Source organism: Dreissena polymorpha, unplaced genomic scaffold (genome assembly GCF_020536995.1).
Source record: "Dreissena polymorpha isolate Duluth1 unplaced genomic scaffold, UMN_Dpol_1.0 chrUn051, whole genome shotgun sequence".
Classification (NCBI taxonomy): domain Eukaryota; kingdom Metazoa; phylum Mollusca; class Bivalvia; order Myida; family Dreissenidae; genus Dreissena; species Dreissena polymorpha.
The window spans coordinates 42,233-58,297 of NW_026273365.1; the positions used below are offsets into that span (position 1 = coordinate 42,233).

Sequence of the window (16,065 nt, forward strand, 5' to 3'; positions counted from 1 at the left end):
CCCAAAGTAGTGTGAGGGCGCTGGCAGTCTGCACAGGTTAATCGGAGACGAAACTTTCCATTTTATGATTTTTTTCCTTCAGAAATTTAAAGGAAGGCTCTTCTAAATGAAAATTAAGTTTAGCCAGAAAGTGTTTCACTGATTAGCCTTTGTGGACTGCACAAGCTTATATGGGACAACACTTTACTCACATGCATTTAGCCCAATTTTCACAGAGCATGTCTCAGTTACTAGTATAACAATCATTTCAGGTTTCAGTATTTTGCGTGTGATTTTTGTTCAACTTAGTTTTCAGTTACAATTATTACATTTTTGTTTGTATTTAAACAATATGCTTGTTGTATGTTTGTTCTGCAAATGCCAACCTTGCTTATGTAAGCTGCCAAGCTTATACTGTCCATTTGCATTCTTATTTATTTTCAAAATATATCAGAACAATGTAGCCCATAGAAACATGTAGTGGTTATATACCAGTTTTTATATAACATATGTATTGATTTGTCCATTACCTAAAGGGACTTGTAGGCAGTTGTTTCATTTTGTTTTCTTTTTAAATAGAAGGAATATGTAATTATTTAACTGCAAAAACTACACCAACTAAAAAGTCTATACTAACAATATAATGAAGAAATTATTTTAATAGAAAAATGCTTTTCAGAGGATTTTTTTTTATGTTAAGAATATTATGTGAAACTTTGGTAGTGTCTTTCAAAGCTATCTTAGTGATAAATGCATTTTACAAAATAGTGACTTATATTTAGCCTGGGAAAACTGGGCTTAATGCATGTGTCTAGTGTCATCTCAGAATAGCTTATGAAGTAGGCACAGGCTAATCAGGGACAACACGTTGCTTCTTTGGATTTTTTTGTTTACAAGATCTCTTCTAAACAGAAATCCAGTGTGGACAGAAAGTGTTGACTCAGATTAGCCTGTGCAGACTACACAGGCTTATCTGGGATGACACTTAACGCACATGCATTAAGCCCTGTTTTCCCAGAATGAGGCTCAACATATCTATTTCTATTAATGAATATCAGTGCCCATAAATAAAATAATTGAACATGGGTGTTATTTGGCCTGTTTATAAAAACATTAGAAACTCTAAACCAGACTATCCATTGGCCATGATTAAAAGTCTAGTTTGGAATGGAAGTAACTTATCCTAGTGTCTGATGAGTCATGCTACAGTTATTAATAAAAACGCACATAAATCACACATTGCAACAATCTGTGAATAGGTCCTTTTCATTCAGCACATCAATGTTACCAAGCCTGCCCATTTATCTCAGATGACTTGGAAGCCTTCCTGTGCCATGAGTCCAGACTGGGACTCCGATAATGACCCTGAGGATGAGGGACAATCAAAAAGTTTTGAGGGTTATTCAAAAAGTTCAGAAACTGAGCGTCATTCAAGCAGTTTTATTGAGGAGGGTTCCTTTAAAAGTTCAGCAAACGAGGGTTTTTCTAAAAGTTATGAAAATGAGGGTATTTCAAAAAGTTCTGAAAATGAGGGATTCTCGAATGTGACCCCAAATGATGACATGGGTTGGTCGGATGAGGAAGCTAGCCTCTCAGAAGATGAGAAGGAGGTAGATGTTTTTGTTGACCTTTGAACTGTTGGATTATTGGTTGTTTTTTTGTCATGAAAGGTCATGCTGTGGTGCTGGACATTTAATTTTCAACCCTCTGAGAATTGGGAACCTTTCTGAACCATGTGGCTTTGGTAGTTTCATATTTGGACCTTGCTTTGGGAAAATGGGGCTTAATCCATGTGCATTAAGGGTCAGTCCTGTCCAGATTGCTTTGTGCAGTCTGCACAGGCTAATCAGGAAAGACAATCTCTGACTAAACCTGATCTTCAGTTCGAAGAGAGTTTCTTCAAACACTAAAATTCCATAAAAGTAAAGTGTCCCTGATAAGCCTGTGGTTAATACACAGGACATTTGGTTATGACACTTTATGCACATGCATTAAGCCCAGTTTTCGAATACAGATTCTCAAATATTTCTGTGGTGTCAGACCTTTAATTTTCAATCATTCTACAGTAAAAAAGGAGCCTATATGTTTGTGGTAGTTTCATATTTGTATTTATCCATTCAATTATTTTTTACCATTACATCGAATTATTATTATTGCCTTGTACAATTTGAGACTTTGGCTGTTGATATTTAATTTGAGTATGTCATAAGCATTTATTAATAGTTCAGATGATGTATTATTATTTATTTTGTGGAGTTAAAAATGTTCAGAGATATTTTTATTAATATTTTCCTTCTATATTGCCAACATGAATCTGATGTTGATCTTTACGCAATATTTTAAATACCATTATGCAGAAAATATATTTGTAATGTACTGGCATAGATAGCCAAGGCAAAGGAAATAGCCCACTTAAATACTGATAGAGAATGATTTAACTCTTGAAATAAGTGCACAACCCAATCTTAGTTTGAATACATGACACAATTAAAGGCCAAGTCTGCAATTTTTGATAATATAATCAGGACATTTTTCTTGATTTGGGGAAAGGGCCTGGCCTTCTATTTTGGAGAAACAATTATCAACAAAACTAAGAAAGGTGAAAAAAATCCCATAGTAAGCTAGACATTTTAAAATTCCATCATTTTTAAGAAATTCTCTTTGTTGAAGGGGCCTTTCTCTTAGGGGAAGGGGTATCTATAAGGCCCTTGCTAAAGAAGGAAATAAAGCCCTGATATACTTCACCAGTATTAGATAAATATTGGCAAGCTTTACTAATAATAAATGTAAAAAAGGGCTTTAGGAAGCACATGTTTATGCAAGCACGGAATATTTTCATAAGCATGATACTGTGTAATTAAGATAAGATGAGCTTGCTGTTTTGTTGTTGTTGTTGTTGTTCAACTAAAGAATCAACTCTAATTATTTTTAATTTCAAGTTAATACAGAGATCCAAGGTATTTCATGAACTTAATCACTTGTCATCTTAGTTCATATACATGTATAGATAATTCTTGTAACAGCCTCAAGTGCAGTGCACACTTTAATCCAGAGACTTGAGATATTTTATGATTATCATCGGCTCTGATAGCAAAGTAGATAGTTGGAAATCAAGGAGTTGAACGTGCATTAGTCTGTATTTCAAATTTAAACTTTTGCACATGTTTTCATAATCCAAACATGTTGACATAATCCAAACACAAGCAGGGAAAGATCTGGGATCAAACAAGGTACAGGGTTCTGCAAAAAGGGACAGGGTTTAGCAGGGTGTTTGTTTGCTCCATAGATCTTTCCCTAAATTTCTTCAAAACTAAAATATAAGCAACCTAAAGAGATAGAAATTTATTGTTGTCTACGGTTTGATTGAAGAAACATGTTGGTAAAAAATTGCATGGTTACATAATCCAAATGATATTCTTTGAAATGCATTAACAGACAGGAATATGTTTGATTTTATTTTGAAGACAATATAATGGTAATTTCGTGTTGGTTGAATAGGTCACATACCTCAAATAAAATAACTTGCTATGAGAAAATGGGGCTTAATACATGTGTGTTAAGTGTTGTTCCAGATTAACCGATGCAGTCTGTAATGGCAAATCAAGGATGACACGTTCTTTAAAAACTAGATTTTCTCTATAAAGATACTTCCTGTAAATGGTAAATTGTAAGAAAAAAACTTCATTACAAACAAGAAATTTAAAACAAGTGAAAGTGCTCTCCCTGGTAAGCCTTTGCGGACTGCACATGCTAATCTAAGACGACACTAAATGCACATGCATTAATCCCAGTTTTTCAGGTATCCCAGAATGAGGCTTAAACATAAACAAAGTGAAACTATATATTCCCAGAGCAAGACTCAAATGAATTCAGAAAATAAATTGTCAAGACACAAAAATACAGTTACTTGAATTAAGCCCAATTGTCCCAGAGAGTGGACCATTTGTATGTTTCCTCTTAGTTGTATGGAATTTTTCGTTTTATGGCTTTCAAAACACAAATACAGATAAAGCGAAAAGTGTCGTCCGTGATAAGCTTCTGCGTGCTGCATAGACAAATCTGGGACGACACTTTATGCACATGCATTAAACCCAGTTTTCCTGGAGCATGGATCATACGTAACAGGCCCCAAGCCAGCCAGCAGTGAAGCAGCCCAAACTTAACGCACATGCATTAAGCCCCATTTTCCAAGGGGATTGCTTAAATACATGATAAGAATAATCTGATGTGGCTGCAACTGGAGTTTCACATTGCTTATACATGCATGTTTCAGGCACAATCAAGCCAACCTGCAGTGCAGCAGCCCAAACTGGGGGCCAAAGAAATGGCTGACCTTGAAAAGGAGCTCGAACTCGACCTTGAAAACTTGGACGTCAATACAGACGTGAGTATCTTTGAGATAGAGTAAATGGCTGGTGTTTGAAAACTTGGACATAAATCCAGACATACTTATCTTAGAGAGTGGTAATGTCTTGTGCTTGTAAATAAATTTTAGTTGAAAATTGTCTATATTATCTTCAAAATGTATAACTTCAATAGAAAATCTGTCACCACTGTTTCTTGGATTAAAAAAAAGGGACATTTGTTTTTAGGAAATCTAACAAAGTCTAATTGAGCCTCATTCTGGGAAAACTGGGTTTAATGCTTGTTAATAAAGTGTTATCTCAGATTGGCCTGTGCAGTCTGCAAAGGCTTATCAGAGTTGACACTTTCGGCCAACACTTGATTTTGGCTAAGAACAGACTTCTTTCAAACTAAACATACAATTAAAGACGTCACAGGCTAATCTGTGATGACAGTTTACGCTCATTTACTAAACCCAGTTTTTTCGGAAGCCAGCTGAACTGAATTGTTGTTGTTTGGTTTTATAGGGAGTTGATACAGGGGACACACAGGTAGTTCGAATTCTATGCATGGTGAACATGTAGCGTGGTAGATTAGACGTGAACATGTGTGCTTAATGTCACTGTTTTTATTTCCCCGGTAGGGTGTCATATAGCAGTTGAACTGTGCGTCAGTCAGTATGTCAGTCTGTCCGTCCGTCCGAAAAAACTTTAACATTGGCCATAACTTTTTTAATATTCAAGATAGCAACTTGATATTTGGCATGCATGTGCATCTCATGAAGCTGCACATTTTGAGTGGTGGAAGTTCAAGGTCAAGGTCATCCTTCAAGGTCAAAGGTCAAAAAAGAAATTTCAAAGTGGCGTTCTCATGAAGCTGCACATTTTTAGTGGTGAAAGTTCAGGGTCAAGGTCATCCTTCAAGGTCAAAGATAAAAAAAAAAAATTCAAAGCGGCGCAATAGGGGGCAATGTGTTTCTGACGAACACATCTCTTGTTTATTTAAAAATTGAATAGCATTTTAATCAACTTTTAAGCGGTGCATAAACTGTGAGCGAAAATATCGCCTTATATTCATAAAAACCAACCCTTTTTCCTGACAGTTCATATGCCAGCCAAGGACATGCAGATATATGTTATTCAATTCTTATAATTACAACATAATGTGTAAAAAAGCTGCAATTAATTGAACTATAAGGGCCTTAACCGACTTTTAGTCACTTGTATTTTTATCTCGTTTGAGTTTTGGTTTCAACTTTCTTGAATAACAAAATATTAAAAAAGTTTGCCCAACAATAATGTTATTTCGCTATAAACACATGGAAAACAATGTCACTAAGATTCAAGCAATACAATCAAGTCATTTGGCCTCAACTATTTTTTTTTATTTGGAGATGTTATTGTTTTATTTTTGATGTTATTACATTATTTAGAATTTTTTTTATGGTTTCTAGAACATAGAAACACTTTTTCTTACTCTAATCAAAAATTAAAGTTTTTTTAACACATTCTTTTTATTCAAACAATTTACATATCATTTAGTTTTTAGCTCACCTGAGCACCAAGCTTTTGTGATCGCCTTTTGTCCGTTGTCCGTTGTGCGACGTCAACATATGCCTTGTTCACTCTCTAGAGGCCACATTTATTGTCCAATCTTCATGAAATTTGGTCAGAAGATTGGTTTCAATGATATCTTGGATGAGTACGAAAATGGTTACGTTTGCTTGAAAAACATGGCTGCCAAGGGGCGGGGGCATTTTTCCTTATATGGCTATATATGGCCATAGCAAAATCTTGTTAACACTCTAGAGGCCACATTTATTGTCCGATCCTCATTAAACTTGGTCAGAAGATTCATCCCAATGATATCTTGGACGAGTTTGAAAATGATGTCGGTTGGTTGAAAAACATGGCCGCCAGGGGGCGGGCATTTTTTCTTATATGGCTATAGTAAAACCTTGTTAACACTCTAGAGGCCACATTTATTTTCCGATCTTCATGAAACTTGCTCAGATGATTTGTCCCAATGATATCTCGAATTAGTTCTAAAATGGTAACCTTGGCTTGAAAAACATGGCTGCCAAGGGGCGGGGCATTTTTCCTTTAAGGCTATATACATGTACATGTATGGCTATAGTAAAATCTGGTTAACTTTCTAGTTTGCTCAATCTTCATAAAATTTGGTCAGAACATTGGTTTCCTGTGTAGTAAAGTTTGGTTTTATTATGTCAATGTTATGTGACATTAACTGTATAATGTAATTTTTCATAACACAGAATTTTCATAGTTAACATAACTGTTTTAGTCATTAACACTTATGATAAGCCTTTTAACAAAGATATAACGGAAAGAAAGACAACATGTACATGATTTTGCAGTATTTATGCAGTATTTATCTCCCTTGTTTAACCTGGCTCAGTAATCTATTTTTAGTTCTGCTCTGGAATTAGGGAAGATATTAATCATTGATAAATGCACTGTTTTGAGGGAAAATTGACTACGCTGCAATTGATTTCTTCTGAACTGTATAAAATAAGCTGTTTTGGCTGATTTAAACACCCCTTGATGCTTTCTTGAAACGATAACAGCTCTTGAAAAAGGTTGGAATTTTGAAATAATTAAACTCTAAATTATTTTTAACACCAGCATCAAGACATTTTGGCATTATTTCCTAATTATTCTTATTATTTAGATTATTCTATTTGGCATTTTCTTAATTAGAAAGACTCTATTCTATTTCAATAACTTTAGTAAATTATTCTTATTTTTACATTTGATTCACTGAAGTTTCCTAATCTCCATAAATATTGTTCTTTTTTGTAAACTAGATTTTTGAAGCACTTTCTAGACTAACAGTAACTTATATTTATATCAGTTTTTTTGACAGATTTTGAACGTTTTTTACATTCATTAAGGTATTTACTGTATGTTGTTCATTTTTGTAACGATACCTAGATTCTTTAGGCTTAATTTTCTGTCATTGTTCTTCATTTTCCGAGTTCTTGGAATAAAAATTAGTTATTTTTGTTAAAGCTGCCTTGATTTTCACTTATAAATAAATTCTTTGAGTGTATTTAGGCGTCCCTGAATGAACGCCTTTTAGTTAATTGAATTACAACCAGTCAGTATAGTCATCCTGACCGGAAATAAGAGTTTGTCAAATAAATATTTCTGTATTACATAAGTGCTCACAAAGTTACATAACTTGTAACCGTCCTGTGACCGGTTCATTTGCGTAGGTCAGTTGAGTTTGATAATGGTTTGGATTGGTAAAAAAAACATGGCCCCAGGGGAGTCTTTTTCCTTATATTTATATAGTAAAAAAGCTTGTGAACACTCTAGAAGTCACATGTTTTGCCTTATCATCATGAAATTTTGTCAAAACATTAGATATGTGGATGTCTTGGACGAGTTTGAAAATGGTCCTAATCAGTGAAAAAACATGGCCGCCAAGGAGTGGGGCAGTTTTCTTTATATGTATATAGTGACAACATTTTTTTCCCAATCTTCATGAAATTTGGACATATCTTGGAAGAGTTAAAAAATGGTTCAGGTCTGTTAAAAAAACATGGCCACCAAGGGGCCATTTGTTGTTCATTCTTCATGATACATGTACTTGGTTAGAACATTTGTTCCATTGATATCTTGGGCTGCAAAGAACAGGTCATTTCTTTTTATCTCAGGTGAGCGACTTTGGGCCTTTCATACCCTCCTGTTTAGTAATATCAAAAGTTAATATTTTCACTGTTTTATTTAAGATGCTTTTGAACTTAACTTGTGTTTAGTTTCAAAGTGTTCTGGTTACTTTTTGTTTTTTGGCAACTTGGTTTAACAGCTTTCCCACATTAAGAGCCAAGTGAAAATGGGTATGGGCAAACAGCATTAAACAATTACAGCCTGTGAGTTACTCACAGTCTGTTCAGGTTTTATGCTGTTTGCTGCTCATCTGTATCTAAGGGTTGAAAATGAAACCTTTAAAACTTGAATTAAGTAAGAAAGGTCTTAAATTTAATTTAACTTTCAAAGGGACAACAAATGTGTAAAAATATGTATCTAAGTTCAATAATTATTATTCATTGTTTGAAATGTGTAACAGTTTTTGTCAATAATTAAAAAAATATGTTGATTGATTACAATATATCATGACGCAGTGGTAGTGCATAAGCTTTTTCTTCCAGAGGTCCCTGGTTTGAAACCTGGGAAAAGCAATAGTTTTATTAAAATATCGTGTCTTGCAATTATTATTAATTAAGACTATTAAAAAAAGGAAATATATTTGATTACATATTTCAAAAATATAAAAGATGTTTGTTGTATCAGCATGAAATTTAATAGAAACATATAATTTTTGTTTTTCAGGACATAGACCTAGATGAAAACTTATTGGAAGACTGATTGGTCAACTATGCTTGTAGAAGGAAGAGACATTTTGATCATTATTAGGGAAACAAGTTTTGAAATTGCATGACTGTGTTCATAGAGTGTTTATGATTTGATTTCAAGTTACATATGAGGTTTACAAGTGATGTGAATCTTTACTTGTGCTTATTACTATCTTGTCAGTGCTTATTGTTTAACTCTCAGTGGGACAATGGAATTACAAATGGTTTGTGAAAATTTGAGACAGATGAATTGTGTTTAGAATCATTTCATTTAGTGCTAATGTATGTTTTTAGTTTTGAGGGAACTGAGTGAATACTGCTTGTGCAATTGACTGATACACATTGATTTAAATTGTTTTAGTGAAGCTTATACTAAAATTACATTTCACGTGTGAGGTATGGGAAATTTACCAAACCAAGTTTTTTTCGGCATTGATATAATTAAAAAAGGCAAGGGTCTAGTTAAAAATGTTAAGAATAACTTATTTTAGTTTCTTAATAGGTCAGCATAAAATAAAACATTTATGTAACAACACATAATTGTATTTATTTCCATTATTTGGCATAAAGTTACCAGTCATATTCAAGATGTAATAACTATGTTGTTGAACTAAAACTCTTGAAAGAGCGGGCATGTTAAGTTACATTGTATATAGTGACATCACATTTGCATGTTTGGAATATTCCTATATATGATACAATATGTTGGTATGATTTTGTTACATGTATTTAAAATTTGCAATGCATACTTCACATATATTGTATGTGGGATACAATCCCGTGCTTGTCATTGTTATAATACATCTCAATACTTTCTGCTATTTTTGGGGTAAAAGAATAAGAAGCTATGATGTTGAATACCACTGAATACAAGTAAAATAAGCGACTTACTGACATCTATGTTGAGCAATGTGGCAATTATCTCGGATGAATGTTTCATTATTCGTGTAGTATATATATGAATATATTTGTTAGTTTTTATCTAATTAAGAAATATTTAAGTTTTGTTCTAATTATGAAAATATTAAATAATATTGTTGAGTCTTGAATCCAAAATAAGCATTATTGCAATGTGTATATTTTTTTGGACAAAGCATGTTTCCTTAATTTAAAATAATGCATTTATAATATTTCTTACTGACTCAGTATTGATTAAGGATTAAACACTCCTAAGAAATTACAAATAAAATGGTTTGGGGGGGGGGGACAAAGTTTGAATCAAGCCTGTATTCAAGCTGTTATAATTGATCATTTGACCAAAGTTACAGTGTACATTATATTTATTTGTGTATAATGACTATAAAAATATATCACATGTGAATGTGATAGCACGCATATTTTGGATTCTACTGTAGCATCATGAGGATGGACATACTAAATAAATTTGATAATACAAACAGGACGTTTTTGTTTATTTGTAGAACAGGATCAAAATGTATTCTGTATAACAATATTTTCATTACAAGGAACATTTTACAGATTTTGACATGTATGTTATTGTAAGTTTGTCGTTAAATGCTTTAAATTTGATAAATGTAAACATTGAAAATGAATAGCTCCAGTAAAAACAAGAATACAATTAAAGAAAACAATGATGAAAGAAAAAAAATGAAGGAAGAAAACGATTTATCCTCAACTGGGCTCGAATTAATGACCCTTGGATCGAAAGTCTACCACTCAACCCACTAGGCCATCCGTGCTGTTACCATGGCAATGTTTTTTATGCTTCATATAAGCAATCCTTGTATTGTCAAATATTGCAGTGATATAATGATAACAACACAACTATTCGGAATCTGTAATGACGTAGTCAACAGTTTAGCATTGGGTATGCGATGAGGGGGGCCTTTAGATAAAGATTTGTTTTCTCATTTATGATTTGTATTTGGTATTGTAAACTGTTTTCGGGATCGTAGCTCAGAATAGACTATTGCGCAATTACTGCATGATTTCAATAGTAATTAATTAACGGCTTTCTATGTATAACCCAGAGTTCAGGGGGAAGATTAATACTATATATATATATATATATATATATATATATATATATATATATATATATATATATATATATATATATATATATATATATTAAATATTTAATTCGGTCATCATAATATACGTTACACTGGTACTTGAAAAAAAATGGGTCCTTATATATATTTAATATACATGTATATAAGGTTTAAAAATTTTTAAGTACCTGTGATACGTTATATACTGAATATACTGAGGTCTGGAAGAGAAAAATTCAGCAATCATAGTGTGGTCCTGACTACTACCTCTTCGCTCTTACATGTCTCGTTCGTCCATCGCTGCAACTTTTTACGAAAGAAGATAAACGAATGTTGTACGTTACAAAAATGTCCAAAAAGCACGTCTTCCCACTGTGAACTCTGTGGTCAATATGATTTACACATCACTACACTCATCGAGGATAACTACACTAGTTATTAACCAATCAAATTTAATGGTTTACAGTCAACTCGTTCCAAAGTTAACACTTCCCCATTTTCGGTCAACTCGTCCCCAAGTCAAATCGTCCCATGGTTAGCTCGTACCTTATTCAAACTTTTCATTTGGCAATGAGCTCGAGACGCGTTATTTATGAAAACACATAAATAAGAAACACATCAATAGAGTTTAACATAGCATTTTTATTTCACAATTTTCACAAAATAAGTTTTTCAGTTGTTCGGGTGTTTCGCTGACACTTCGTCTCGTCTGTACAATGTCCACAGACGGGTTATATGGCCTTGCATTGAAGTTTGCTGGCGTCGGTGGTACTTAGTAAGTAGCAAGCTCCCTTGTTGACTTGGACGTACACTCTTGGCACACAAAATACACGGATATTCCATTTCACATAACACATTCACTTGTACACATGTATTCACTTGCACATATATATAGCTAATAATAAACTATGCTAAATTCAGTCGCCTTATACATATTACTAAGTAACTTTGTTCTATTATAAAAAAAATCGCATGCGACAAACAACGCGTAATTGAAGTGTTTTTAAATTCCTTGACACAAGGTACATTATAATACATCATTTTTTTGTGATAAACATGCCTTTTAAAGTAAAAACTTAATCATTAAACTACCGATTAACTTTAATTGGATCATTATAGGCAATTAATTAACGTACGCTGTATATAACACCTTTCACACCATCTCCCCTGTTAAACATGCTTATCCAAGTAACATTTATTTATTAAAATACCACACAACTTGATTGAGTTATAGCAGGCAATTAATTACCGTACGCTGTAAATAATACCTTTCACTCCTTACAAACGAATAACTTGTGAAAGATACCACATCATCTGTATGATTTAGAGTTATAAACTGACCATTGTAGACCTACTTATGTATATTTCTGTATGTCGGGGACGAGTTGAATCGGGTAGGGACGAGTTGACCAAAAAAACAAGGACGAGTTGACCAAAATGGGGACGACTTGACCACGGGACGAGTTGACCGACACGCAATTTAATCAAACAATAGATATGATCACTCGAGCGTAGAAACCGGCAATTTTAAGGTGTAGTGGACTCGACCGACATAATTATTTTAAAGTATGGTAAAAATACGATATGGTCACATATGAAATGCCAATTAGTTACAATTGCGCCAATTACGCGTTTTAAGATACATCCCGTCGTAGATCATGATCAATAGTAGAGGCCATTTCTATTTGTAAATTTAACGGAAAGAAATGATACCTTCTAAGCTCAAAGCACAAGTCTAGGTACTTCTACAATATTAACAAAGAAATCCTTAAAAAAGTACAAGAAAATCCCTACCTTGGAATCACCTTATCTGAAGATAATGGAATGGAAAACTTATATCACCAACATTACAAAGCGAGCAAACTCCACCCTTTGATTCCTAAGAAGAAATCTCAGTCACTGCCCTTTAGAATGCCGCAAAAATGCCTATATAGCACTAGTCCGCTCCAAACTAGAATATGCCAGTGTTGTTTGGGACCCATTCCACCAAACAGACATTGCCGCCTAGTGGGTGTCCATTGATCAGTCGCAATGTTCATCACCAGAGACTACCGCTCCCGACAGCCTGGCTGCGTCACTGAAATGCTCCGCAAGTTGGAACTCCTACCACTCTAAGACAGACGGCGCGCCCCAAGGCTGGCGCTATTGTACAAGGTGGTGGAAGGGCACGTACCGACCATTTACATTGAACGCTAACTTAAGCCACTAAGGCCTAAACGTACCACAAGGGCTTAACACTACGAGGACTATATCCATCATAATATAGTGTGTAACCTTGTGAACAATAACTCCAAGTGCTTTGGTAGCAGACCACGGTAGACAGACACTCTCTCGGAGCCGCGGACGCCTTCTTGATCTCCACCACGCTCAAAAAAGAACCTGCAATCATATAAACACATTCACTGCACACAAGTAGTCTGAAACTTACATTTAAGATAAAAAAAGAGCATATGGAACCTGTACATGTGATACTATTGACAAAAGTGAAAGAATTGCAAGGCCGCAAACAGGGGCTTCAAAATAAACCTTTTACCATGTACGAAAGTGGCTGGGGACGAATGAAATGGAAATGGTTTTCGCGCAATTCTTCACAGCTTGACCCTACTAGCGATTCCATCTTAAATAGAACCCAAAATACAATGTGCCTACTGCAGTTGTCCTTTCTGAGTAACAAAGAACACAACAACAACAAGAGGTCATGACCCCATTGTTTCGCATTTGAAAATGGTCATATTCTCAGGATTTAATGCAATTTGGGGATACAATAAGATCTATTACCCTCAAATTTGACATGGCTACCCACTCTTTCCCAATATTTCACTTTTTGACCGGGGCAAATTCGCATATTTCTTCTTCCTACCTTGTACTGCTCCGGGGCCAATTCGCATATTTCTTTTTCCTACCGTGTACGGCTACCTTTGAAACTATCCCAGCAAAAACTGTCCTCTTTAAAAATTCATTCTTTGTCAAAACTGAGATAGATTGGAATAAACTAAGTAATGAAATTGTGAACTCTTCAACAATCAACATTTTCAAAGACAGTGTATTAAAACAGCAATAGTGTAACAATCGCACACTCCACCGCCGTCGAGTAAAAGCCAGAATTGGTTTCTTCGACGTAACCATCCAGATCCAGATCCAGATCTAAAGTTTCTTCTTTTCTCGGACCAAACTCGTTATCGTTTATTTCCTGTAACCTATGTGTCTTCTTCTGTTCGGATATCTATTTTTGATTGCATAAGATATGTTTTTTTATATAATGTTGAAGACGACATATTACTCTTTAGATTGATATTGCTTGCACAATATGAAATAACCAAATGGCTACAGAATTTCCTTAAAAGTTGGCCTTTCCATAAAATGACACCATGCGAATTGGAGTTAGTGTTAACTAACCTAATCGGAAGTTGACACAATCAACAAACAAAATGAATCAAATCGAAACTTGTTTCGCTTTGGAAAAAATAGAAATTGGACAAATTGAGATTGAATGAAGACAAAGCAATCGTTAACAAATAGGGTATGCGTGTTGTAAAATAATTATTCATTTACAAATATTTGTTATGCACTTCAACGGAGTAAATGTGTGATCAATCTTTCTATTTAAGACTACTGTCAACAGTGATTATGTTTATCCCTTTGGAATTTCACAATAATCAAATTTTAATTAGGCCCCTATAAGTGCTTAGATGATGCGATTACCTTTCCGAATACCTTCAAAACAAAAGGTTATTTTATTTAAGTTAAACGCATGTGCTTTAGTCCGGCTATACCAATAGCTAATTACCCATAACACATAATCAACACTGGCATTTGAAACTGGCCGTAACAGCATTTGATAAGGGTAATTTCGAATGCAATATTTTAAAACGCAAGTATTATACATCGGGAAAATGATCAACGACTTTATAAGTTCACACACGTCGTACATTGACAGGTAAATGTGTTGATTAATATTGCTACCTGTAATTTGATCTTCGTCAGACATAACGCTATTCAGCCATATAATTATGTGATAGCTAGTATGTTTGAATAATGGCTTTTTTTTTATAAATATGTGTAACCACAGAAGGTGCTATTTGTTTGATGAATGATGTGTACGGAGAGGATATTTTTTAACCTCAGGTTACAAACATCTATTGACCGTTATGAACATAAGTTTGAAGTCATTTTGTGTGACAATGATATCTAACCCCTTTAATTTAGGATCGGTGCGGGAAGCCAAAAATAACTACTCTTTAAACATTAAAAAACCTGCTACTTAATGAATAATTGAATGCACTATGGCATATAAATTTTGAGGTAATTTAAGACAAGCAAAAAGATGGTTAAGCTTGAGGCACGTGTTATATAAACTATTGACCACTATAAATGTAAAACATGTCAATTTTAAAGGCATACACGTCTATCACGATTAGCTTGATTTGCATTCTAGCACGACGCGCTGCTTCCCAGCAAACTTGAGACGTCTTTATTTTGTTGTTTTACGGTCGCGACGTCGCCGCTAAATTAACAACGTCTTTTCAACGTCTTTTTTAGCGATATGTTAATAACATCTTTTTAAAGACGTCTACAAGACGTCTGTTTGGCGAGGAAAATAATGACGTCTTACGTCGAAAAGATGTCTATTTACCAACATAATAATGACGTCTTTTAAAAGACGTAAAAATGACGTCGTTATAACGTAACACAATAAAAACGTCTGAGAAAATTGTAAAATAAACGTCTTTTCAGCGTCTTTTTTAGCAACGTGATAATAACGTCTTTTTATAAACGTCGACAAAACGTCTTTTAGGCGAGCTAGTAATGACGTCTTTTAAAATACGTCGAAAAACGTCTTTTTACCGCGATAATAATGACGTCTTTTAAAAGACGTAAAGAAATTTGCGTTTTAACTTAACATTATAAAGATCTCTGAGAAAATTGTAAAATAAACGTGTTTTCAACGTTTTTTTAGCAACATGATAATGACGTCTTTTTAAAAAACGTCGAAAATACGTGTTTTTGCGATATAATAATGACGTCTTTTAAAAGACGTCGAAAAGACGTCCTTTTAACGTTACTGTATTAAGTCGTCTGAAAAAGTCCATTGCTTACTCAGCAAACACATAACGTTATTACACCATTGTGATTTGGTTGTATTTTGGTCACTACAAATGTCACAAATGCACGGTTAAATAGATGTGTTTTAATACAACTTTCGCTTTATTATAATCTGAATTTTACTTAGTGAAAAAAGGTTAAAAGATATAATATATATTCCTTCAACGTAAGGCATTTGATAAACGGAACTAGTTTTATCTGTACGCGGATATTAGTAGTTGACATCAAAGACATAAACACGTG

General features: G+C 34.0%; 2 protein-coding genes across 17 annotated transcripts in view; both read left to right on the forward strand.

Annotated features, from left to right (window-relative positions):
* The window catches only part of LOC127863865 (coatomer subunit beta'-like), a 48,675-nt gene extending 38,574 nt beyond the window's left edge, over positions 1–10,101 (forward strand). For 2 of the 8 annotated variants that reach the window (XM_052403544.1, XM_052403548.1), the window contains 4 exons: positions 1,254–1,589; positions 4,253–4,363; positions 4,851–4,874; positions 8,682–10,101. In XM_052403544.1, the coding sequence (XP_052259504.1) occupies positions 1,254–1,589; positions 4,253–4,363; positions 4,851–4,874; positions 8,682–8,717 (507 nt within the window). In that variant the 3' untranslated portion in view covers positions 8,718–10,101. The remainder of the gene's footprint in view (positions 1–1,253; positions 1,590–4,252; positions 4,364–4,850; positions 4,875–8,681) is intronic. The other 6 variants (XM_052403551.1, XM_052403549.1, XM_052403552.1 and 3 more) reach the window with 4 other exon arrangements.
* Positions 10,102–14,127: 4,026 nt separating this feature from the next.
* LOC127863864 (uncharacterized) overlaps positions 14,128–16,065 on the forward strand; it is a 143,385-nt gene continuing 141,447 nt past the window's right edge. For 4 of the 9 annotated variants that reach the window (XR_008041213.1, XR_008041214.1, XM_052403542.1 and 1 more), the window contains exon 1: positions 14,551–14,656. The gene's annotated coding sequence lies outside the window, so the exon portion shown is untranslated. Of the gene's footprint in view, positions 14,240–14,535; positions 14,657–16,065 lie in introns of those variants that run through there. The other 5 variants (XM_052403531.1, XM_052403534.1, XM_052403541.1 and 2 more) reach the window with 3 other exon arrangements.